The 26,623-nt window shown below is 43.5% G+C and overlaps 1 protein-coding gene across 1 annotated transcript in view; it reads left to right on the top strand.

Annotated features, from left to right (window-relative positions):
• Nucleotides 1–21,430, top strand: part of chrm4a (cholinergic receptor, muscarinic 4a) — a 103,578-nt gene extending 82,148 nt beyond the window's left edge. Inside the window, exons 6-7 of the mRNA XM_005459225.4 lie at nucleotides 18,703–18,969; nucleotides 21,078–21,430. Of these exons, the coding sequence (XP_005459282.1) occupies nucleotides 18,703–18,969; nucleotides 21,078–21,323 (513 nt within the window). The 3' untranslated portion in view covers nucleotides 21,324–21,430. The remainder of the gene's footprint in view (nucleotides 1–18,702; nucleotides 18,970–21,077) is intronic.
• The last annotated feature ends 5,193 nt before the right edge of the window (nucleotides 21,431–26,623 follow it).

Genomic DNA, 26,623 nt, shown 5'->3' with positions numbered 1-26,623 from the left:
CAAGCTATCTTAAAACGTTTTTAGAATATAAACAGAGCATCTGCTTCTCTCTACAGCTCCATACTCCACTCAGTACGGGTGGTGCACATACTGCGGCAGTCATACAGACAACTAGATGGTTGAAAAGTTGGCCTACCTATTATTGGCTGAGGTTTAGTAGAGTTGTGGCTGAACCACATAAAAATATATCATTAATTTTAATCTCCCAAATCAATGATAATGTTATGTTGGAATGTTGTTAAAGAGGGTCAAAAATGTTTCAACTCAGTTTGTTTTGCAGATTCTGTATAGCAGCTTTAATATAGAGAGAATGCAACTTCAAGATTGTGTGAGCAAAATTAGTTGTTTTTTTCTTTGTCAGTTTAACAGTTTCTGTTTTGCCTGTCACTGTTCCCTGTCTGTTTTCTTACCTGGTTCTTCCTGACCTTTCACTTTCTCCTCACGTTCCCTCTTTCCTCTCTCCCTCTTTGGACTGACAATCATACAAATAGATTCAATTAGATGAAAAAATTACATTAATATGAAAAAATACTATTAAGATCACTAACAAAAAGTCCTCTCTCAGTGTACTTTCAACCAAAAGGCAAATAACCAAACCACATGAACATCTAATAAAAGATATAAATATTGAAACACTGATCCAACATTATCCTTTATTGATAGATCATTTGATCTGACTCTTTTACCTGAATGTGGCTCCTTTTTTTGAAAAAACGTCCTAATGTCCATTATTAACCCGGCTGTCTCTCTGTACGTACGCACACACACGCGCGCGCGCGCACACACACACAACAGGAGTTATAAGGTTAATGGGCATCCAGTCAGTTAGTTAGTTAGTTAGTACCTTGGGTTTAATATTGGCACATGCACATATGACAAAATAAGCAGCTTCTCTCATTCCATTTCAAACAGGACAGTGGTAACAACAGAGGGCTACAATATTAAGTTTTAGATTTAATAGGCTACATAAATTCAATAGGAGCAACAGGACGGTCAAATGTCGCTGATTTTACTTCAGAGCAGGACGGATTGTAGGGTAGCAAACATCGTCAGGAAACATGTTTTCAACACTGCAGGTTACCTGGGTGCTCCGCTGCGTCTCAGCCACTATCGCTGTGGCAGAAAGGGGCGCTAGGGGAGAGCCGAGCTGGAACAAACCAATTTGGGAGGGGGGGAGGTTATCTATACTTTTGTTGTTAAAATGTTCCGTCTCAATTAAGTACTGTATGCTTTTTATATTTTTAGCAATGTGTCACACAAACAGCAAATATTGTCAAAAAAAATCGCCCCTGCCTTGAACCTTGAACCTTGAAGTGAAAAATACACTATGAACAGACCTTGATTCTACTTTGATTTATTTAAATAGGACCTGTTGACATCTATTCTGTTCTTGGGCATCAAGTGTTTTTATGGACAATCTGAAACACACTAGGAAATGTGTTCATCAATAACACTTGATTATTGATTATTATTTTTTATATACAAGACGAGTCAAAGGTTTGGACACACCTTCTCATTTAATGTTTTTTTTTTATTATTTTATTTTACTTTAATGCGTATTTACATTGTAGATCTCATTGAAGGTATCAAAACCATGAATGAACACATATGGATTATGTAGTAAACAAAAATTGTGAAATAACTCAAAACATGTTTTTTTATTTCAGAATCTTCAAACTATCCACCCTTTGCTTTCATTGCTGCTTTCTTGCTGCATTCTGGCTGAAATGGTTTTTCCAACAGTCTTGAAGGAGTTCCCTTCACTCTGCGGTCCATGTCATCCCAAACCATCTCCATTCGGTTTAGGTCAGGAGACTGTGGAGGCCAGGCCATCTGGTGCAGCACTCCATCACTCTCCTTCTTGGTCAAATACAGTGGCTTGCAAAAGTATTCGGCCCCCTTGAACTTTCCCACATTTTAGCCACAAACATGAATCAATTTTATTGGAATTCCACGTGAAAGACCAATACAAAGTGGTGTACACGTGAGAAGTGGAAAGAAAATCATACATGATTCCAAACATTTTTTACAAATAAATAACTGAAAAGTGGGGTGTGCGTAATTATTCAGCCCCCTTTGGTCTGAGTGCAGTCAGTTGCCCATAGACATTGCCTGATGAGTGCTAATGACTAAATAGAGTGCACCTGTGTGTAATCTAATGTCAGTACAAATACAGCTGCTCTGTGACGGCCTCAGAGGTTGTCTAAGAGTATATTAGGAGCAACAACACCATGAAGTCCAAAGAACACACCAGACAGGTCAGGGATAAAGTTATTGAGAAATTTAAAGAAGCCTTAGGCTACAAAAAGATTTCCCAAGCCTTGAACATCCCACGGAGCACTGTTCAAGCCATCATTCAGAAATGGAAGGAGTATGGCACAACTGTAAACCTACCAAGACAAGGCCGTCCACCTAAACTCACAGGCCGAACAAGGAGAGCGCTGATCAGAAATGCAGCCAAGAGGCCCATGGTGACTCTGGACGAGCTGCAGAGATCTACAGCTCAGGTGGGGGAATCTGTCCATAGGACAACTATTAGTCGTGCACTGCACAAAATTGGCCTTTATGGAAGAGTGGCAAGAAGAAAGCCATTGTTAACAGAAACCATAAGAAGTCCGGTTTGCAGTTTGCCACAAGCCATGTGGGGGACACAGCAAACATGTGGAAGAAGGTGCTCTGGTCAGATGAGACCAAAATGGAACTTTTTGGCCAAAATGCAAAACGCTATGTGTGGCGAAAACTAACACTGCACATCACTCTGAACACACCATCCCCACTGTCAAATATGGTGGTAGCATCATGCTCTGGGGGTGCTTCTCTTCAGCAGGGACAGGGAAGCTGGTCAGAGTTGATGGGAAGATGGATGGAGCCAAATACAGGGCAATCTTGGAAGAAAACCCCTTGGAGTCTGCAAAAGACTTGAGACTGGGGCGGAGGTTCACCTTCCAGCAGGACAACGACCCTAAACATAAAGCCAGGGCAACAATGGAATGGTTTAAAACAAAACATATCCATGTGTTAGAATGGCACAGTCAAAGTCCAGATCTAAATCCAATCGAGAATCTGTGGCAAGATCTGCAAACTGCCGTTCACAAACGCTGTCCATCTAATCTGACTGAGCTGGAACTGTTTTGCAAAGAAGAATGGGCAAGGATTTCAGTCTCTAGATGTGCAAAGCTGGTAGAGACATACCCTAAAAGACTGGCAGCTGTAATTGCAGCAAAAGGTGGTTCTACAAAGTATTGACTCAGGGGGCTGAATAATTACGCACACCCCACTTTTCAGGTATTTATTTGGAGGTGTGTTTGGGATCATTGTACTGTTAAAAAAATAAATGATGGTACAACTAATTGCAAACAAGATGGGATAGCATGTCGCTGCTGGATGCTGTGGTAGCCATGCTGGTTAGAATAGAATAGAATTCAACTTTATTGTCATTGCACATGCACAGGTACAGGGCAACGAAATGCAGTTTGCATCCATCCAGAAGTGCTTTAGCCATGATATAGATATATTACAATATATAATAGCAATAATATAGATATGTAACTATATTACAGAAATGGGTCTATTATGGTATGTTATAATGTACATGGTATGAAGTATGTTATGAATATTCTATAACTACAGCCTGTACATACTTATAGAATATTCATAAGTATGTACAGGCTGTAGTGAGTACAAGCTATGTACAGCCTATGAACAGGATATAAATATGAAAAACTACACAGAATATGAAATAAAAAACTATACAGAAATATGAGATATACAGTTATACAGAAATGTGAACTATGCAAGTTATGAACAGTTGTAGGATTAAAAATTATCATATGTACAGAATGATTATTTACACAGAACTATACAGTAGTGCAGTTAAGATAAGTGAGATATGTGGATAATTTCTACAGAGGCTATATAAAGTGCTAGTGGTTGTGAGTGGTGGTTCAGTCCATGTTATTATTGTGTGTTTGAGGGTACAGTTGTCCACTGTGTGTGTGTGTAGGTGGTTGTGGGTGTGTGTATGTTCAGTCCATGAGTTTAACGTGGGTCAGATGTCAGGAGGCAGAGTTCAGGAGTCTGACAGCTGTGGGGAAGAAGCTGTTCCGGTACCTGGTGGTCTTAGTCCGGAGGCTCCTGTAGCGCCTCCCAGAGGGCAGGAGGGTGAAGAGTCCATGTGCTGGGTGACTGGGGTCTTTGATGATTTTCCCAGCCCTTTTCAGACACCGCTTCCTGTAGATATCCTTTATGGCAGGAAGTGGTGCTCCGGCGATGCGCTGGGCAGTTTTCACGACCCTCTGCAACGCCTTCCGGTCCGAGGCAAAGCAGTTCCCGTACCAGACTGTTATACAGTTGGTCAGGATGCTCTCGATGGTGCAGCGGTAGAAGTTCACCAGGATGTCTGAGGACAGGTGGTTCTTCCTCAGAGTCCTCAAGAAGAAGAGGCGCTGGTGAGCCTTCTTGACCAGCTTGGAGCAGTTGGTCGTCCAGATGAGATCCTCGGAGATGTGGACTCCCAGGAACTTGAAGTTGCTCACACGCTCCACAGCCGTCCCCTTAATGTAGATGGGTGGATGTGGGTCAGTATTCCTCCTGTAGTCCACGATGAGCTCCTTGGTCTTCTCGGTGTTAAGCAGCAGGTTGTTTGTGTCACACCACTCAGCCAGACGATCCACCTCCTCCCTGTAGGCGGTCTCATCGTTGTCACTGATGAGGCCAATCACCGTGGTGTCATCTGCAAACTTAATGATGGTGTTGGAACCATCAGCAGGTCTGCAGTCGTGGGTGAAGAGGGAGTAGAGGAAAGGGCTCATAACACAGCCTTGTGGTACATCATTGTGATTGTAGATGAGCAGCGGTTATCCAGCCGGACATGTTGGGGGCGGTTGGTCAGGAAGTCCAGTAACCATTTGCAGATGAGGGAACTGATGCCCAGGTCTGTCAGTTTCCTGATGAGTTGTGAGGGGTGGATTGTATTGAACGCTGAACTGAAGTCTATAAACAGCATTCTGGCGTAGGTGTTGTTGTTGTCCAGGTGTGAGAGGACAGAGTGCAGTGCGATGGAGACTGCATCCTCTGTGCTCCTGTTCTGGCGGTATGCGAATTGGTGGGGGTCCAGGGTGGGGGGGAGACAGGATTTGAAGTGTGCTAGGACCAGCTGCTCTAAGCACTTAGTGATGATGGGGGTGAGTGCTACTGGGCGGTAGTCATTGAGGCTAGATGGGTTGGAGTTTTTGGGTATCGGGACGATGGAGGTGGATTTGAAGCAGGCCAGTACCACAGCGTGGGCCAAGGACAGGTTGAATATGTCTGTCAGGACTCCTGCAAGCTCCCCAGAACACGCTCTGAGAACACGCCCGGGGATGCCATCAGGACCTTCAGCCTTGTGGACATTGATCCTGCTCAGCACCGCTCCTATATTGGTGGGGGAGAGAGTCAGAGGTTGGTGGTCTGGCGTCATGTCTGTTATGGTTGTGGTTGTGGGGTTCCCTCGCTCAAAACGAGCATAAAAGTTGTTGAGCTCGTTGAGGAAGGAGACATCAGAGGATGTGGGGGAGGGTTTGGTGGTCCTGTAGTCTGTAATGGTCTGGAGTCCTTGCCACATGCGTCGGGGGTTGGAGTTGGAGAAGTGTTCTTCTACCTTCTTTTTGTAATGGTGTTTGGCTTTTTTGATGCCCTTCTTTAGATTAGCCCTGGCTGTACTGTAGGCGTGTGCATCTCCTGACCTAAAGGCGGTATTGTGGGCCTTCAGGAGGAGACAAACATGCCGGTTCATCCAAGGCTTCTGGTTGGGGTACATGGTGATCCGTTTCTGGGTGGTGAAACTGTCTGTGGTTTTGAAGATGTAATCCAGTACAGATGAGGCGTACTGGTCCAGGTCTGTGTGGTTGAACATATTCCAGTCTGTGTTTTTAAACCTGTCCTGGAGCACTGCGTCTGTCCCCTCTGGCCACACTTTAATTGTCCTCACAGCAGGTTTCACACGTTGGATGAGTGGTGAATACCTGGGTGTGAGGAACAGGGAGAGATGGTCCGATTGTCCAATGTGGGGGAGGGGTGTTGCTTTGTAGGCTCCAGCCAAGTTAGAATAAACATGGTCTAAAGTCTTGTCTCCTCTGGTGTGGCAGGAGACATGTTGGTGGAATCTGGGGAGGACTGTCTTTAAGTTGGTGTGGTTGAAGTCGCCAGCAACAATAAAAGCAGCCTCGGGGTGTTTATTCTGGTGTTTGTTAATGGCTGCAGAAAGTTCTTTCATGGCCAAGCAACCCATAGCGTCAGGGGGCATATATACTGCAGTGAGTATGATAGAAGTGAGTTCTCTGGGGAGATAATAAGGTCTGCATTTGACCATTAAAAACTCTGCATTAGGTGAGCAGTGACTCTCAGTAGTAGTGGAGTTCATGCACCAAGCATTGTTAATATAAATGCACAAACCTCCACCTCTGGTCTTGCCGGAGTCATCTGCTAGCCTGTCGGCTCGGTGTGTGTGGCGTCCTGCTAACTCGATAGCATTGTCTGGGCAGCTGTTGTTCAACCATGTTTCGGTGAAAAACATGACATTTGAGTCCATAATCCATCTGTTGTTAGTGATGGAGAGCCGTATCTCATCCATTTTGTTTGCCAGAGAACGGACATTGGCGAGGAAAATACTGGGTAAAGGCAACCGGTGGGGTGTTAGCTTTAGCTTAGCCCGTAGCCCTCCGTGCCTACCTCGCCTTTGTTTACGTTCTCGGCGCTGTCTGCGTGCACTTCCGCCCGGCCGGGGAGAGTGGGCAGCCTCCGGTGTTCTGGAGATCTCTGGGATGAGTCGGAGATCGGCGATAAAACTGTTGGAGTTATGAGTCCAGATGTCCAGAAGCTCTTGTCTGCTGTAGGTCAGCAACGCACAGCAATTCTGGATGAATAATCCAGTTAAAAGTAGATAAAAAACTGCTAAATAGCAGATTCTGGAGAGACACTGAGCCTCGCGTTATTCACGCGCCGCCATCTTGGTCTTAATTCAGTGTGCCTTCAGTTTTAAATAACTCCCCAACAGTGTCACCACCAAAGCACCCCCACACCATCACACCTCCTCCTGCACATGGGGACATATTCAAAGTTTTGCAATTTTCTGGACAGACTGACCTTCAGTTCTTAAAGTATTGATGGACTGTTGTTTCTCTTTACTTAGCTGATTGGTTCTTGTCATACTATGAATTCTAACAGTTGTCTAATAGAGCTGTCAGCTGTGCACCAACCTGACTTCTGCACAGCACAACTGATGCTCCCAACCTCATTAAGAAGGCAAGAAATTCTCTACTCAGCACGGCAATTTTTGTTATTTAATTTTTTTTATTCAAAGCCACAGGTCGAATGATGTCATTTCTTATCAGCAGCGGAAGTAGTTGTTATTGAAGGTCGCTTTGCATCCTGCAAACTCTATACAACACAAGAATAAAGAGCGTAGAAGACTTCAAAAAGTAGTTTATCTCTCAGAGTGGTTTTCCACTCTGTGTGTGTGATGAATAAAATTTGAATTTGAAGAGCTATTTGGCCACAATCATGCACAGTACAACGCTTCGGTCCGAGCGGACAGGCTGCAGACGTGGCCGCGCCATCTCAGGAGGGTCATCTAGCCAAGACCCTTACTGGAGACGAGCCCCCGGCAAGAATCCAACTTGCGATTCCTGCTTTAAAGGTGTGTAGTCTTACCACTACGCTATCCAGCTAAGCTGCCGCTATGCACCCCTTGGTGGTTTACTTTCCAAGGACCTTTCCCTCACAACTGAAGCACAGCAGGAAGACACTGAATGTCAGACCCTTTACCAAATAATGGAAATGGATTATGGAAACAGGAGAATACAAGATCAGTCCCACCACATCATTCATAATCATAGAGGGCCTCATCTACTGTGTTGTCAAACTACCTTACAAGACCTCATACCAATTGTACATACCTATCAGCTTCTGGTATCAGTTATTGGTGTATTTCCACCACGATCCCCTCTCTGGACATCTGGGAAGACATAGAACATACAGAGGACTGCAGAATTTAGTATACTGGCCAAAACTAAACAGGGATGTTCACCAACATGTGCGGAACTATGTTTGCCAAATCTATAAACCTGAAAACCAGAAACCAGCTGGCAGACTACAACGAACGGTTGACCAACAACCCTTGGAAATGCTAGGAGTAAATGTGGTAGGTCCATTCCCTAGGAGTACCAACCAAACAACTCATCAGCAGCAACAACGAGTCAGCGTGGAGAGATGAGGTTCAGCGGCTGGCGTTCTGGTGCAGCGAGAACAACTTATCACTGAATGCGGACAAAACCAAGGAGATGATTGTCAACTTCAGGAAGACTTGCTCTACCCACACAACACTCAGCATCCACAGTTCCACGGTAGAGACTGTTAACAGCATCAAGTTCCTGGGAGTTCACATCTCAAACGACCTCACCTGGTCCACCAACACCATCTCCATCACCAAAAAGGTCCAGCAGCGCCTTCACTTCCTGAGAGGCCTGAAGCGGGCCAACCTTCCTCCTCCCAGCCTCACCATGTTCTACAGAGGCACCAAAGAGTGTTCTGACCAGCTCCATCTCCGTGTGGTTCAGCGTGTGGTTATCTCAGCAAGCTACAACAGATTGATAAAGCAGCTGCCAAGATCATCGGAACATCTCTCCCTCTGCTACAGGACATCTTCCACAAGCACTGCATCAGTAAGGCCTCCTGCATCATGCTTCACCCCTCACACCCCTCACATGGACTCTCCTTCCATCCGGCAGACACTATCGCAGCATCGGGGCCCGATCCTCCAGACTGCGAAATAGTGTTTTCCCCACAAGCCATCAGACTCCTGAACTCACTACCAGCCGATGTAACCAGAGCCTCATCATCTCGTCTCTCTGTATGCTGCACTGGATATAGCAGAGATGACAATAAAGTTTACTTTGACTTTGACTTTGAAAAATGTATATCTGCTAGTCTTTGTCGACTATTACTCATGGTGGGTGGAATTGTTCCCTCTAAGAAATGCCACAGCAGAAGCGATTTCCCTGATTCTAGTGAGAGAAATCTTCACTTGCTGGGGCCTGCCTAAATATATCTTGTCCAATCGTGGGACTCAATTTGTCTCCTCAGTCTTCCAGACTGTATGCCAAGCCTAGAACAGGGGCCACAATGTGATCAACAGTACACATATATTTTTTCAATTAGCCTAGCATGAATATCAAACAAAATCAAAATTGACCACAATTTCCCCATTAACTCTAAATAAAGCATTTTCTATGCTTCCACATATCTAAAGGGTAAAGCTGTTTCCCCATAGCAAGTTGATTTCTCTGTCCAAGGTTCTCTTACAGCTGGTTGGCAGGGCCTCCAATACAGGTGGATCCTTGCAGGCAGGGTGTTGGGTGAAACACCAGACAGGCCCGAGACTCTGGAGTCTGATTGAGAGACAGTGGAACCTCCTGTCTCCAGTTTCTGCAAGTGAGCAAACCCTCTGTACAAAGTATGATCTAGGCTATGGAGCTTTGGCAATGTTTTTTGCAGGTGTCTTTTAACCCTTCTAACCATCCAGTTTCACAAGTTGACCAGGGCATAGCTCTGACAAGGGACGTGTAGAATGACATATATTGTAGAAGAAACAATAGTCTCGTTTCGCCTGTAGACCCTTTTGTTGTACCTTAGTGTAATGAATATGATGAGGTTGCAGCTGCTGAGCTAGAACAGGAACTGTTGTCCTTATGTGTCAGCCACTCATTAGTTATGCAGTTGCTGTGATGGGCATGGCACGGTAATGTATGAGAGCCAGTTGGGGATCCTGCTGCCAAAGAATCCTCTTCCCCATAGCAATGCCTCTCTCTGTTGCACCATTAGCTTGCATATAATGGGGACAGTCATATTGGCTTTTCTACGGCACTTAGTGAAGCCTTAGTGACCCTTGTGTATTTGAAGAAGTACCTCCTTTTGTTGTGAAGAAGGAATTAATTTAATGTACTTGAGCAAAAGGCAACGGGTCTTGTCCATCTCCTTGCTTTACCAAACCATCGCTGCTCGCATCAGCGCTTACTATTGTTGGTTTGCTAGCATCATAATATGCTAATGGTAGTGTTGTAGTTAACATGGCTTTCACGTCTGTGAATCCTTGTTTCTGCACTTCCCCCTATGTCCACATAACGTCAGATTTGAGCAAATTGTAGATTTGGTGCATGACGGTGAAGAAGTCTGGGAGGAATTTTCCCAGACAGTTTATCATTCATATCATCTGACGAAGCTCAGAGACATTTGAGGGGCTGGGCATTTTCCAATCTTAGACTTATCTTGGATTCATTTCAGCCCAGAATGCCTGATGGTCTGCAGCACTGCCTTACGGGTGTGATCATGTTCTGCTTTTTCCTTTCCAAAAACTAAGATGTCATCCATTACCACCACAGTACCTGCATGACCCTTGAGAAGGGTGCTAATCTGCCGTTGGAATATTTCTGGAGGAGACGTTATCCCAAAGGGCAATCTTTAAAACCAGAAGCGACTCACTAGTGTGATGAATGGTGTTCGCTTCCTGCTGTTAACATTGAACAGTATTTGCCAAAACCCACTTGAAACTATATGTCTGTGAAGATTCTCAGTCATCCAGGTCATCGTAGTCTAAGGAGCTTGGAAAGAAAAGCATCTGGACTTTAAGTTTCCTTAAAGACATTTCACCTCTCATCTGAGAGGCTTCTTCAGTTTTAAGAGTAATTGGTGGAGAGTCCCAGATTTAAGCCCTATTGGGAGTGTTCCTAAGAGGGTCATGGACCCCCTAATGCTCCTCTACCTAATCACACGAGCCAAGGTGTGAAAACGGGTGTAGATCACAATCAGCCAAGGTTTCGGGTGAATCTATTGTGAAACCTAGCCCCACCCTATCATGTGATTTAAGGAGGGCAAATAGTCCAGGATGTGAGTGGGCATTAAGGCGTCTGGGAAAGGATCTCAAAACTGGATTATAGATGGCAGACAGTTGGTGTCATAAGCTATTACCTCTGTTCAAAGATGGTCGTTCACAGTGGACATAGGTGGCTTCTTTCACTCCTCTTCCAAACCATCTGTCTTCTCTGTCCAAAATGTGAACATTGGCATCCTCGAAAGAGTGACCTTTAGATGCAGATGGACAGCAGAGTCTTGTCCCGTCGAGGTGGCTTTTCTATGTTGTGCCTTGCGTTTATAAAGTGGCTGTTTGGTTTCTCCAATGTAGAGGTCTGTACAGGTCTGAGCATTCCTCGCTGCGCTGTACAGCATACAATACACTACGTTGTTGAATTTGTGTTTGGGAGTTTTGTCTTTGGGATGAACCAGTTTTTGTCTGAGTGTGTGGCTGGGTCTGAAGTACACTGGGATGTCATGCTTTGAGAAGACTCTCCTGAGTTTCTCTAATAAACCTGCTACATAGGGGATGACAATATTGTTTTGTTTGTCCTTCTGATCCTCCCTAGTTGGTGTCTCACCTTCTTTCCGTACATTTTTGCTCATCTTTGATGAAAGTCCAATTAGGATATCCACGTTTTAAATGGTAAATGGCCTGTATTTGTATAGCGCTTTACTAGTCCCTAAGGACCCCAAAGTGCTTTACACATCCAGTCATCCACCCATTCACACACACACATTCATGCACTGGTGATGGCAAGCTACATAGTAGCCACAGCCACCCTGGGGCGCAGTGACAGAGGCGAGGCTGCCGGACACTGGCGCCACCGGGCCCTCTGACCACCACCAGTAAGCAACGGGTGAAGTGTCATGTTTTAAGAGCTTTCTTTAAATGTGTGTGTTCCCTCTTTTTCCCTTCTGGCTTAGAGGGAACATTTTCTGCCCGGTGTTGTAGGGTCCTGATTGCTCCAAGTTTGTGTTCCAGAGGGTGGTGGGAGTCAAAGAGTAGGTACTGGTCCTGGTGTGTGGGCTTCTGGTAAACTTCAATGTAGAGATTTTCATTCTCCTCAATGTGTTCAGCGAAGTCCAGAAATGGCAAACTTCTATCCTTTGGGTCTTCCCTGGTGAACTTTTTATTTCTATCCACTGAGTTGATGTGAGCAAGGAAGGATTCCACTTCTTTGGTTTTGATTTTGACCCAGGTGTCAGCAACACCTAGCTGTAGCTCAGAAGCTAGAGCAGGTCACCTACTGATCAGAAGGTTGGTGGTTTCATCCCTGGCTCCACCAGTCTGCATGCCAAGTATCTTTGGGGAAGATACTAACCCCAAGTTGCTCTCCGATGCATCCATCGGAGTGTGAATGTGTGTGAATGCAGTTAGAAAAGCACTCAGTTCAGAGTCAGTGCTTGTGAGAATGGGTGTGATTGGGTGAATGTGGCATGTTGTATACAGCGCTTTGAGTACTCTGGGAGAGTAGAAAAGCGCTATATAGAATCAGTCCATTTACATATCTGTACCAGTGGCTTGGTACTGTCCCTTTAAAAGAGCCTTTCTTTCCACTTCCTCCATGTAAAGGTTGGTTTAATGGGAATGATGGACCCAACCACATAGTTTGCACTTTTAACGCTTTTATTTTGGTTGCTCTTTTATGACACTCGGTTGCAGCTTTTCAGCCACAACCCCACACACAGCAACAATACCTCAGGTCCTGGTACACTCTTTTAAACAGGGGAGGTGTGATGAGCCCAAGCCACATCCCACCACATACCCATATCGCCCGACCTAGGCCAAGGAGCAATCGGGCCTAGCCTACTCCCCCTCCCCCTCGCGAACAGGGGGGAAATCGGCCATGAGCATCAGTATCCCTGGCCTATGGACCAGCGGCAGGGGTGAGTTGGATCTGGGCGCTGACCGCGTGACCAGCAGCGGCAGTGACAAGGTAGGTCCAGCAGCCGACTGCGTGTCCAGCGCCGGAGCTGGTCTGGAGGCCGACCACGTGGCAGCCAGCAGCGGCACAGCAGCAGGTGTGGACATGACCCATGGCTCACGGGCGGCTTGACAGGTGGCCAGCGCACTGGACCAGGCTGCATGGCGACCTCCGGTATGGGCGTGGCAGGTCCAGCCAGCACGCTGACGTGCAGCGAAGACAAGCCAGGTCCAGATGGCGCACCAGCCTCTGGCAAGGACACCACTGGAGTGGACAGCATGGCGACCTCCGACTCGGGTAGGGCGGGCCCCTCACATACGGTGCCCTCCAGCTTGGGCTGAGCGGGTCCCTTTGGCAGGCTGACCTCCATGGGGGAGGGAGGCATGGAGGTTGCCTCCCTTCCCCATGCGGTCGAAGGACGCCAGTGGGGCCAACGGCGGTGTCGACCAGGAACCAAACCGCGCTACCAGACTCCCTATCAGCTGCATCTGGCACTCGAACTGGTCCTGCAGTTGTTCTACCTGGCGGCGAGTAACCGCCACCTGCTCCCTCTGTGTGGCACCTTGGAATCCACTCCTCTACGGACCAATACATCCTCCGACAGCTGCAGCCGTGACCATTGTCTTATATAGTGTAAGACTGTAGTAGACTCCCGACGCCTCTCCTCTTCCGATGGCTTCTGTATTCTGGCCACACACTGTTTCACCTTATATAAGATGGGATCCTGCTCCTGTAGGTTTTTCCAGTGCCTTGGATCACAGCCTCAACCCGTGCTCCTTCACCCATCCTCTGTGAGGATACCAGATCTTGAGGTTGCATCTGTAATAGCATCCTAGACAGAACATCAGCATTAACATTTTCCTGGCCAGGCCGGTACTTGATATCAAATTGATAATTTGTGAGTTGTGCTACCCACCGTTGCTCCACTGCGCCAACTTTTGCAGTAGATAGAAAGACCAAAGGGTTATTGTCAGTATAAACTGTGAACAGAGACCCCCATAAATAGTCTTTCAATTTCTCCGTCATCACCCATTTGAAAGCCAGCAGCACCAATTTAAAGGAGCTACAGTTTGCATCATGTCTTCCTGTGGGTGCTAAGCTTCTACTAGCATAGGCTATCACATGTTCTTTCCCATCTTATACTTGAGAAAGTACTGCACCAAAGACCATTTTACTGGCATCAGTGTATAAACGGAAAGGTAATCTGAAATCAGTATAAGCTAAAATAAGCGCTTCTAGCAGTTTCTGTTTCAAAAGATCAAAACACTGCTGACAATTCTCATTCCCAGTTTATGGGAATGTTCTGGTTTTTATTCTTAGGTACTCCCACCAGCAATAATTTAAGAGGCCTACGGATGCTTGCAAATCCTGCAATAAACCACAGATAATAACCGGCAAAGCCCAAAAAGGAACACACTTGGTGAATGATCTACAGAACCAGTCAATTCTGTATAGAGGCAATCTAATCAGGGTCCAACCTGTTTATGGAAAAGAACACATTTATCTAGTCGTAACTTTAACCCATAGATCTTAAATCTTGCAAACACTGCCTCAAGATGGTCTAAATGGCTGTTGAAATCAGGCAAGTATATTATCACATCATCCAAGTATACCAAAGCAGACCCTGTGATTTGACTTCCTAAGCAACTTTGCGTCAACCTTTGAAATGTTGCCGGAGCATTACACAAACCAAAAGGCATTCTTTCAAATTCATACAAGACAAAAGGAGCACAAAATGCAGTTTTTTTTCTCTGTCAGCTTCTGAAACTTTTACTTGCCAATACCCACTAGCTAGATCAAGAGTAGAATAGTATTTTGATTTAGCATTTGATTTACCAGCTCGCTGTCTCCAGGGACTACCTCCGGATGGCGATAAGCTGGTCGTAGGGTCCCACCTGTTGTACAGGAGCAGCAATTCTCTGACAGTCTTGAAAAGCCTGCCCATGCTTGTTGAGTGTTTACAGTTGATCCAACAGGCCAGGTTGTGATCTGTATCTGAGGCTTTGAGAAAAGCATATCCCAGCATAGAGCAATGACATTCATACCAAGGATAGGCAATGCATTTGGGTTATTAGGGTCATCCTTTGAAATCACAATTCCCATATCCTTCAAAGTAATATCTCCCACCTGTACTTCAGCTAAAATATAGCCCACATGAGGAATTTCTAGTCCATTTGCTGCCTTCAGCTTTAACCAGTTGAGATCGCTTTCAACTGCAAACAACCTCTTAAAACAGGCTTCCGGCATTAGTGTAACATTAGAACCAGTATCTAACAAAAATGCCACTTCCTTACCATCAACAAATACCTCTACTTGAACACATGTCCCTAAAAACTGAGAGTGATTTACCTGCACTGGACAACTGCCACCAACTGGAATTAATCATTTAAAGCCATCTTGGATAGAGTTCCCCAACACTCTCTTACCATGTGTCCACTGACTCCACACTTACTACAGATGGGTCGCCCTTGTTGATCCCACTGATGCTGCGGCCATTCCTCTGGTCATGAAATTTGCTTTGTTAATGGGAGTGGCTCCGAAACTTCAGCACGTCTCCTGTACTGATAGGAACTAGAGTCCTGTTTTTCTCTCTTACCTCTGGGACCTGGACATGTTTGTGGTATTGGTGCTGGTCGAGCAAATTCCCTCAGCTCCTCCTGAAGAGTATTTTTGAGGTCTATAATTTGCTCCTTCATTTCTGAGAAAATCTCTGCTTTAAAGTTGTCTTTACAAAAGCTATCATGCCACTTTAAATCTCTTTTTATTATTGCACAGGCAGAGTTTTCATACGAGCTATGCAAAGCATCTGCTTCAACTGCAAGGGTTCTTTACGCACCTGTTCGAATGACAGATTAGGGCCGTGCCTTAACAGACACCGTAGTATCTCACCTTCTCTGTGGCCCAAAACAGAAATGATCACACATATGCAGTTCAGCACGCGAAGAGTCTTCAATTCAATTCAGTTTTATTTACACAGCGCCAAATCACAACAACAGTCACCTCAAGGCACTTTATATTGTAAGGTAGACCCTACAATAATACATACAGAGAAAAATCCAACAATCATATGAACCCCTATGAGCAAGCACTTTGGCGACAGTGGGAAGGAAAAACTCCCTTTTAACAGGAAGAAACCTCCAGCATAACCAGGCTCAGGGAGGGGCGGGGCCATCTGCTGTGATTCGTTGGGGTGAGAGAAGGAAGACAGGATAAAGACATGCTGTGGAAGAGAGACAGATTAATAACAAGTATGATTCAATGCAGAGAGGTCTATTAACACATAGTGAGTGAAATAGAATCTCCCAGTGCATCATGGGAATCCCCCAGCAGCCTACACCTACTGCAGCATAACTAAGAGGATTCAGGGTCACCTGGTCCAGCCCTCACTATATGCTTTAGCAAAAAGGAAAGTTTGAAGCCTAATCTTGAAAGTAGAGATAGTGTCTGTCTCCTGAATCCAAACTGGAAGCTGGTTCCACAGAAGAGGGGCCTGAAAACTGAAGGTTCTGCCTCCCATTCTACTTTTAAATACTCTAGGAACAACAAGTAGGCCTGCAGTGCGAGAGCGAAGTGCTCTAATTGGGTGATATGGTACTATATCATATCAACCCATTTGCTATTTAAAAGCAAAATCTTCCAGGCCAGGTTAAAACTATTTTCTTTAAAATGTGCACTTCTCATACTGGAGTCTCCCATGTCAACTAGCTTCCCTGCTGCAACTGTGTCCTACAAAAAAAATAACTCCTCCTTCCTGTTTTCTCTCTCCTTTATAGAGAAGGGCTCAAATCATTACCAATCAACGGCTCCCTGTACTCAACTCCAAATAGCTGGCAGCTGGACTAGAGTAGAATCTCCACTCCTACATGGGTGTGGCCCACATCTCACACAAAACAAAAACACCAAAGCATGCGATTATTAAAATGAAAAATATGCCAACCCAATGTTTAGTGGGAGATTCTCTCAGTTATTCCACCATGCCACATTCTGCAACACTACAGACTTCCTCCTTCCCCTGCTACTTTTCTGAGACATGATGGTCAACTGCTAGGGATGGGAATCAAGAATAGGTTCCTAGGAGTCCAATTCCTTGGAATGGTTAGTCTGCCTGCTTACTGATCCCGCTTATCGGTTCTTGCCCTCTCACTATGATCAGCTGATTTCCGTTCGTGTGTCGAAGTAAAAATAATGGCGCATTCTTCACCATAGATATGGACATTACTTTTATTATTAATGCACAAAAAATGGAGAGTGAGATGGCAAAGTGACGACTGATATAGGACCGAAACAAACTGTCCACAGCAGTTTGTTTTCCTTCTCTCACCCCAACCGGTCGCAGCAGATGGCCCCGCCCCTCCCTGAGCCTGGTTCTGCCGGAGGTTTCTTCCTGTTAAAAGGGAGTTTTTCCTTCCCACTGTCGCCAAAGTGCTTGCTCATAGGGGGTCATATGATTGTTGGGTTTTTCTCTGTATTTATTATTGTACGATCTACTGTACAATATAAAGCGCCTTGAGGCGACTTTTGTTGTGATTTGGCGCTATATAAATAAAATTGAATTGAATTGAATTGAACTGTGTTATACTGTTAACACAACTTAAGCTCTTCGCAAAACAGCATGCTAACGCTAAGGTAGCCAAGAACCCCAGAGTGATGTTAAAGCTGAGTAAATGCTGACATAGCTCTTATAAAGTGATAAAGTGAGCCATCATAAGGTGGTGAAGCCAGCTGGTAACAAACTGATGAGCAGTCAGGCTGCCGCTTCTATTTTTTTTTGTGTTCATGTTTCTACAGTAGAATCACTGCGATGATTGCTCGTGCTGGTTTTCATCTTTGCTTTGTGTTGTCAGCTTTGTTTTCATATCTAAATACTAAGACAAAGATCACGTGTCCTCACTGGGATTTGTGTTGGTGTGTGGGGATGTAGCCTGTCGCTTTATATTGTTAAATGGTCATTATGAGACAGATCATTTTACAGAGTAACATGAAGGTAACATAATGAGTAGAATAATGAATGTCTTTATTCAAAGACAGTATGCAGTAACAAACTGCATTACTTTTAAGAAAAATGTTCTGTGTAATACATGTAATCACGTTTTTACTTTACTTTTAAGTAATGACCCCAAAACTGAACACAAAAAAGAGGCGAAATACCTCTAAAATGCACAAGCATTAGATCATGTATTTACTTTAGATGAATGTAATGTCATGATATGCTGCTTAGAGATGGTGGTGACTCTCAAAGTGGAGCCAATAAGAATCGATAAGGAATCAAATCAATAAGTGATATTGATAATGGAATGGGAATCGCTAAATTCTTATCACTTCCTACCCCTATTGTCTACTTCTAACACCATGTCATGAAAAGTCACAGGATTAATTGGAAAACCCAGAGTGGAGTATTTTTTGTTGGGTGAGCTAGACTGGAATGGACAGGTCATTCCCCAAATGTGGAGTGGATTTCTTTTTTTTCCTCTTATAAATTAACTGTGTTAACTGGAATTGGACAGAGTTTGCCAGGACTGTGAACTTTTTGTTTCAAGTTGTGGTTGTTAATATATTGTTTACCTTATGAATATGGGTGAAACAGTTCTATTTTTAAATTAGGCTTAAAACTTTCCTTTTTGATTTAGCTTTTTTTTTGTTGTTCAGGCATCTATCACGTGAGACTGGACTATTATCATGGTTTGGCTGCAGCTGCCAGGGAACCTTACATAATACAATCAACATTTAAACATTGAAAAACTCCCTTTTAACAAAACTAAATCTCCACCACAGGCAGGTTCAGGCCATTTGCCTCAAGTGGTTGGGGTTAAGGGGAGGAAGACAGGATACTGTGCAAGTAACAGGTCAAGCTTGCTATGAAATGTCCTAACAGTACTTTGTTTTGTTACAGGTGCTAGCAAACCCCACTCCAGTACCGACAACAACCAATTCTGCCATCCACAAGATCAATCCCTCTTCAAGGTGGTCCAAGATAAAGATTGTGACAAAGCAGTCTGGGGATGAATGCATCACAGCTATAGAGATCGTTCCACCTGTAGATGGAGCTGAGAGGCATTCAATCCCAATCAGCCGTCCTCGAACTGTGGCAAGAAAATTTGCAAGCATTGCTAGAAGCCAAGTGAGAAGGAAAAGACAGATGGCTGCCAGAGAAAAGAAAGTAGGTTAATACATGACATAAGTTTAAGACATATAATAGTGTGTGTTGTTGAATAAGTGTATATCAACTGACAGTTTGCACTGCTGTAACTTTACAGTGGGACTCAAATTGGTGGAATCAGTAAGCTTTGGCTCACAAGTTCCATATTTAAAAAAAATCAACTTATGAACAGCAGAGAATCTATATTACACTTGAAACATAAATAAAAAGACTTTGTGATAAAGTGTTGCCTAACTTTAAAATGAAACTCTGAACAAAGCCTGCTCCAGACCAGGTTAGATGTTCAAAGTTACCATGGCAGTTCAGCCAGATCAAAAGAGAACCACGTTCGTAATACTGAAAACTTGGACTTGAATTTCAACATAACTTAGACAGCATGTTCCTTAAGCTAAACTGGTATCTTGTTTCACAGTATAGTACTATGAAAAAGTGTTGAGTTAACCCCATCGACAGCTATACAGTCCAACTCCTTATATATATGATCTGCGGGCTGCATATCATGTGGAGGTGAATGAGGACCCAAATCCAGATCACTTAGGAGAACAGGAACTAACATAAAGCCAACCGTTTGTTAAGGCTTATACAAAAGTAGAAAAACCAATATGTGATAGAACCTAAACTGGGAAATACTAAAACATGAAACCTGAGAGACAACGGTAGATGAGCAAAGACTCCAACATGAGACAAGGGGAGACTGAGATAATATACACACAAGGGGAAGATTTAGGGGAGTGGAGACAGCTGGGAAACACAGCAGGAGCAAATTAGCCCTAACGAGGTAAGGGAAGCAAACTTAACATAATACACAAGAGACAAGAGACTCTCAAAATAAAACAGGAAGCACGACACAGAGAACTCAAAACAATAAATAATTTACAAAAATCAACACTTTAAATACAAAACCAGTGGGTCGTAATCCAGACCATGAGAAAATGAGTGGAAAGAGATCCTCAGGCACTGATTTCAGTGGTTAAGGGTGCATGAAAAGTTTATGTAGTGAAGACTGAGCTAATGAAAAATATTTAAAATGTTTTTTTTCTGTTTTTTACCCAAAGTGAGGTTTAAATAGCATGGTTTTTTTTTTTTTCATGAAAATTACACTTCTACAATGCATGCACTAAGTTCCTCAACATTTGGGTTTGTATCAGGTATCAGGTCCATCCAGAGTGCCAAAATGATCAGCCTACAGTAATGGGCTGTGACGTACGTCTTCCTACACTGTAGTGAACTTCTCCTGTGCTGGTGTCATTGTAACAGCACGATTGGCTAAACTGCTTTGGTTGTTGATTGGCTATTTGGGTCATCGTAACCAACTTTCATTTTTGCCACTGAATTTACCTGTACATGTTTTCAGGATTCTTCGGGTGCTTTCTATTTCATAATGTCTCTTACACCAATGGAAATAATAGAGGAACCTGTTATTTAGATTTGAGTATCGGACTCAGCCTCTCCATAAGCAAAGAATAGAAGTCTTGAAGAATAAATAAAATATGACAGGAAGACCCTCACTCACTTTGTTTCAAGCTAAAACCCAGTCTATGGGTTCTAACAGTCATAGGAAGAGTTGCTAAGTAAATGTCACTGTTATCTCAGCTTTAATGTCCTGGTGCATGCTCAATCATCCAGGTAAGTAAATCCCAAAAGGTTGATTCTGTTCATTGGAAACACTACGTCCAGATGAACAGAATCAACCTTTTGGGATCTCAGCTTTAAGTTGCTTTAATGCTGTCTCACCCTTAAGATTACCTTAGACACAGAGAACAGATATGTTTTATCTAAAGCTAAAATTGAATGGCTGTTTTCCTGTGTGTGCAAATATTAATTGGGGAGCAGAGCAATTTAGCACGTTTGGACATTTTTTTAACGTAGCTCATACTAAAAGGTATGGCATTGTCGTTTTTTACATAATACATATTATGTATACGTAACATGGTCAGCCCTTCTGTGAGCTGCGTGACTGTCATCTCACTGCAATGTGTGAGAAATGCACATTTACAACTGCAAACAAAGAGCTGACACAGAGTTCACATATTATCTATCTTTAGACTTTGTGTCTAAATGTTCTGGTTTATTTATTTTTCATCTCTCCTTTCTTCCATTCTTTTTAGGTAACCAAGACTATCTTTGCCATCCTGCTGGCTTTCATCATAACATGGACACCGTATAATGTGATGGTGTTGATCTCAACCTTCTGCCAGTCCTGTGTCCCTGACACAGTGTGGGCAATTGGCTACTGGCTGTGTTATGTCAACTCTACTATCAACCCAGCTTGTTATGCACTGTGCAATGCCACATTTAAAAAGACTTTCAAGAACCTGTTGCTATGCCAATATAAAAATATAGGTACAAGATAAGATAGAAGGAGGAGATTTGAGATAGGATGGAAGGCAAAGCTGTAAATCATTTCAAGAAGTTGCGTGAAAGAAAAATGAAGGAACTGAATAAAGAATAGCAGAACTGGGTGATGGGTGCCTTCTGAAGAGACCAGAAACTTGCAGTGGATTAGTAAATGTATTTATTCTACAAATGAATGAGTGGTCCCTATTCATACAGTCTAAGCAAAGCGTGAGTGTAAACCAGAGATTCTTTTATTCTTTTACCTGTCAAGCTACCCAAAATTACACTGTGAGTAGAAATTTGGTTTCACTAACACAGAAATTAATTTCAAATGAAGATGTTAGATGCTATAAAAGGAGAGGTCAGTGATTGGATCTGTGTGGTGATGCATGGGAACGTGGCCGAGAAAGTGGCTTTGCCTGATCTGTGCTGTGTGTATGTACATATGTATGCATGTATGTATGTATAGCTAGATGTATAAATAGACTGGTGGATCTCTTGATATATTAACATATCTAAGAAAACACTGTTAAACTAGACTCTATTCTCTAGAGTTTGAGCTCAACCTACTGGCAGTTCTGAGTCCCTGACATGGCATAAGCAGTTGGCTACTGGCTGTGTTATTAACTCTACTATCAATCTGGAATGTTAAATAGCAACAGTCACCACAAAACAACACAAAATATCCAATGGATGGAGAAAAGAAGAATGGGAAGGAAGAATAGGTAAGAAAAAATACTGTTATTACTGCCAGTAACCAAGACTGATTAAACAAATGAATACTAGAAATTTATTGAACGGTGCCTTTTAAATGGATAGATACAGGAGATTAGCAACAACAGTTTGTTCATATAGCATGGGGGACAGGACAAAGGCATGCTGTGAAAGAGAGACAGAGTAATAATAACTAATGATTAAATACAGAGTGACAGAGGAAACACATAGTGAATGATACAGGTGAGTGAAGTAGAAACACCCAGTGCATCATGGGAATCCCCCAGCAGCCTACGTCTATTGCAGCATAACTAAGGGAGGATTCAGGGTCACCTGGTCCAGCCCTAACTATATCCATCCATCCATCCATCTTCATCCGCTTTATCCGAGGCCGGGTCGCGGGGGCAGCAGCCTAAGCAGAGAAGCCCAGAGCTCCCTCTCCCCAGCCACCTCCTCCAGCTTATCCGGGGGAACACCAAGGCGTTCCCAGGCCAGCCGAGAGATATAATCTCTCCAGCGTGTCCTGGGTCTGCCCCGGGGCCTCCTCCCGGTGGGACATGCCCAGAACACCTCACCCAGGAGGCGCCCAGGAGGCATCCTTGTCAGATGCCCGAACCACCTCAACTGGCTCCTTTCGATGTGGAGGAGCAGCGGCTCTACTCTGAGCCCCTCCCGGATGGCCGAACTTCTCACCCTATTTCTAAGGGAGAGGCCAGCCACCCTTCGGAGGGGGATGCTTTAGCAAAAAGGAAAGTTTGAAGCCTAATCTTAAAAGTAGAGATAGTGTCTGTCTCCTGAATCCAAACTGGAAGCTGGTTCCACAGAAGAGGGGCCTGAAGGCTCTCCCTCCCATTGTACTTTTAATCTCCAAAAGTTGATTCTGTTCATCTGGACGTAGCGTTTTCAGTGGGAAAAATGTTTCGTCACTCATCCAAGTGACTTCTTCAGTCTCAGCTGACTGCAGGTTTCCCCAATCTTATAAACAGCATATTTTGGAGATTTACTTACCTGGATGATTGAGCATGCATCAAGACATTCTACTTTTAAATACTCTAGGAACAACAAATAAGCCTGCAGTGCGAGAGCGAAGTGCTCTAATTGGGTGATATGGTACTATATCATATCAACCCATTTGCTATTTAAAAGCAATATCTTCCATGCCAGGTTAAAACTATTTTCTTTAAAATGTGCACTCTCCCATGTCAGCTAGCTTCCCTGCTGCAACTGTGTCCTACAAAAAAAATAACTCCTCCTTCTTCTTCTTCTTCTTCTTCTTTTACGTATTATTGGCGGTTGGCAAACAACTGCATGGTGCATTACCGCCACCACTGGTATGGAGTGTGGACAGAAATCACGCTCAAAAAAACAAACAAACAAACAAAAAAACCCACTTCATATCCTCCCAAACAACCTTCCTACTCTCAAAAACTGAAACAATGCTGATAACATTTATCCCCCGACTCCTTCCGTAGCAACCCTACAAGATCAAGTTTCATAGCAATGCTATAACTCCTCCTTCCTGTTTTCTCTCTCCTTTATAGAGAAGGGCTCAAATCATTACCAATCAACGGCTCCCTGTACTCAACTCCAAATAGCTGGCAGCTGGACTAGAGTAGAATCTCCACTCCTACATGGGTGTGGCCCACATCTCACACAAAACAAAAACACCAAAGCATGCGATTATTAAAATGAAAAATATGCCAACCCAATGTTTAGTGGGAGATTCTCTCAGTTATTCCACCATGCCACATTCTGCAACACTACAGACTTCCTCCTTCCCCTGCTACTTTTCTGAGACATGATGGTCAACTGCTAGGGATGGGAATCAAGAATAGGTTCCTAGGAGTCCAATTCCTTGGAATGGTTAGTCTGCCTGCTTACTGATCCCGCTTATCAGTTCTTGCCCTCTCACTATGATCAGCTGATTTCAGTTCGTGTGTCGGAAGTAAAAATAATGGCGCATTCTTCACCATAGATATGGATAAAGTCTTAAGCCTAGTTTTAGAAGTAGAGAGAGTGTCTGTCTTCCAAATCCAAACTGGGAGCTGGTTCTACAGAAGAGAGGACTGAAAACTGAAGGCTCTGCCTCCAATACTTCTTTTAGATATCCAAGGAACAACAAGTTAGTCAACAGTCTGAGAGCAAAGTGCTCTGGATTTGTCATGGAGCCAATAAAGAGAACTTCACTCTTTCTTTCTAGTCCCTGTCAGTACTCTCACTTTGGCTACAGCTTCAGTCTCTTTATACCTGCAGCCAGTCAGAAGACAGAGAAATATAAGACACAATAATACAGCTGGATGTACAAAAAACTGACATTAGTCCTCTCCAGTGTACATGTACTTGTATCCACACCTATGGCTAGGTTAGAATCACCACTTAACCTAGTCATGCCTTTAGACAAGAGACTTGGTTTAAACCCACAGGGAGAATATGAAAAATCCACACAGAAAGTGCACAGGTGATCAAGTGCTCCTTGCAATAAACTGTACTAACACCTTTGCACAACTTTGTATCCTTAAGTCTGTTTTCCCCCCATTTTATTCACTTTATTTCAGCTAGTTTGTTCAGATTCAGGATTTGTTCTGTGAGAACCCCTAAAGATTTTCCATATTATGGAGCAAGAGCAAGCAGTTACTGTTCCTGTTTGCTTCACATTGACCTACAGTTTTGCAGATTTGTCTTGTGTCTACAAGTCATCACATACACCTTCTTTAGAATTAACACTACACAGAACTATTTGTGAATTTCTAAAAATCTTGCCAGCTTAGCAGTTTGACTGAGAGGTTAAACAAGAGCCATGTTTAGAAGGCAGTGCAATGTGCAGATGGTTGGAGGGACTGAAATAACAGTGTAGGAGAGATAAAAAGGAGTACAGGTTGCGAGAGGAGAGAAAAAAGACATGACATGGATTTGAGGAAATGAAAATGAGAGACTAGTAGAAACAGGGAAAAGAGTATTAGGGAAAGCAATCCTGAGCTTGCGGAAGAAAAGTAGGGCATGATAGGAGGAGAACAGAGGGACTCATTCCCACATTTAGTCCTGGTCTCCCAACCCTAATTCTCATGCTGGAGACAAAATAAGAAAGACATTTACACAGTCTAAAGCACAACAATTCATCAAAAGGATGTTACCTCTGTCGTTTATCACCATATTATTAAGATACTACTTAAAATGTAACACTTATGTGTTTGTGATATTTGACAGTGAGTTTTACTTGTGAGTCATAAAGGTGTTTGTTAGTGAGTTTTCAAAAATAAAGAGGGAATTTAGGTCAGAATTTCACACAAGGTTTAGGTTTTGTAAAACTAGGCCTAATTCAAATGTCATTATCCCATCTGAGAAATCAAATGACTACTCAGGCAGCTGCACGAAATCCTTCTTGGCTCAGAAGGACTTGGGTTTGTGTCTGTTTATAATGTGGCTGTCTCAACTTAGCATAGCTCAGGAACCTGTCAGGACCTTGCCCAAAGAATCTGTTGCTCATACTGAAGAGATAACGGGATCATACTGGTTGCTAATTGTTTGTTAGTAGCTTTTACATGCACTCAATCAAAGTTCACCATGCCAGTTTTGTTTCCATTTATATTCATGAGTCATTTATTTCCTTTGCAATGTCTGTTTTTCTTTCCGTTTCCATTTCAACAAAAGACAACAAGTAACTAGACTGAGCACAGTAGAAGAACGGTTGCCCTTTCTCATCAGCAACACCCGAACGGAATTACCCTTCACCTTAAATAACACAGTACCTGCCTCTGCCATAACCAGTACATAAAATGAAATACAACCCCCTAGTGGTGATAAAGGGAAACAAGAAAAATGGCTCGTATGGGGATATAAAAAGAAAATTATGACAAAGCATTAATCGACCCAGGAACAAAGAGGGACTCTGCTGGCTGTTTTTCTTTTTTTTTCTTATATCAAACTCCACAAGTAGTAAGTAGGTTCGATCCCAGTCTGCTCCAGTCTGCATGCTAAATGCCCATCGTAGCCTCAGCATGGTCACCACAGAAGGCTTTCAATAGCACCAAAAATTGCTATATAGTCATCAACCAATAAGTTCTGGTTCAGAACCAGAACTTAGTGAACATCAGTCAACAGGAGCACCCACAGTACACATAATGATATCCCAAAGACCTCTATCAACTATCTGAAAATAAAAGACCAGAAAGCTAGTGTTTGCAAACTGGATATAATTTGATATACAGTAAAAAGTATTATCATTTTGAATCCAAGGTGCAAGGGAGCTTTTGGAATGTAAAAGTTAGGTAAGAACAATTTTGCTTTGCCACCATACAGGAGGCTAAAGTGTACATTTGCCTATTATAAGTTAACGATCGCCCTTGTTTTGCTCTTTCTTGTACAAGTGGTTGATACTTTTATCATCTTTTGTATCCAGTAAATTTCTGTTGTGTATCAGGATCTGACAGTAAATAAATACTTTGTGTTTTCCTATGCATTGTACAGGTTAGGTATAACACACAGGCCACATGATCCCCAGCAATTTCTAACAGTAGAGTCCCCCCTTATATCAAATATCATAATGATTTCCTTCAGGTGCCTCTCTGAACGGGCATGCTGTTCCCATAGCGAAAGACTAGCATAA

Source organism: Oreochromis niloticus, linkage group LG23 (assembly GCF_001858045.2).
Source record: "Oreochromis niloticus isolate F11D_XX linkage group LG23, O_niloticus_UMD_NMBU, whole genome shotgun sequence".
Lineage (NCBI taxonomy): Eukaryota > Metazoa > Chordata > Actinopteri > Cichliformes > Cichlidae > Oreochromis > Oreochromis niloticus.
Note: the sequence above shows the minus strand (reverse complement) of the source record. Positions and strands in the feature narration are given on the sequence as shown.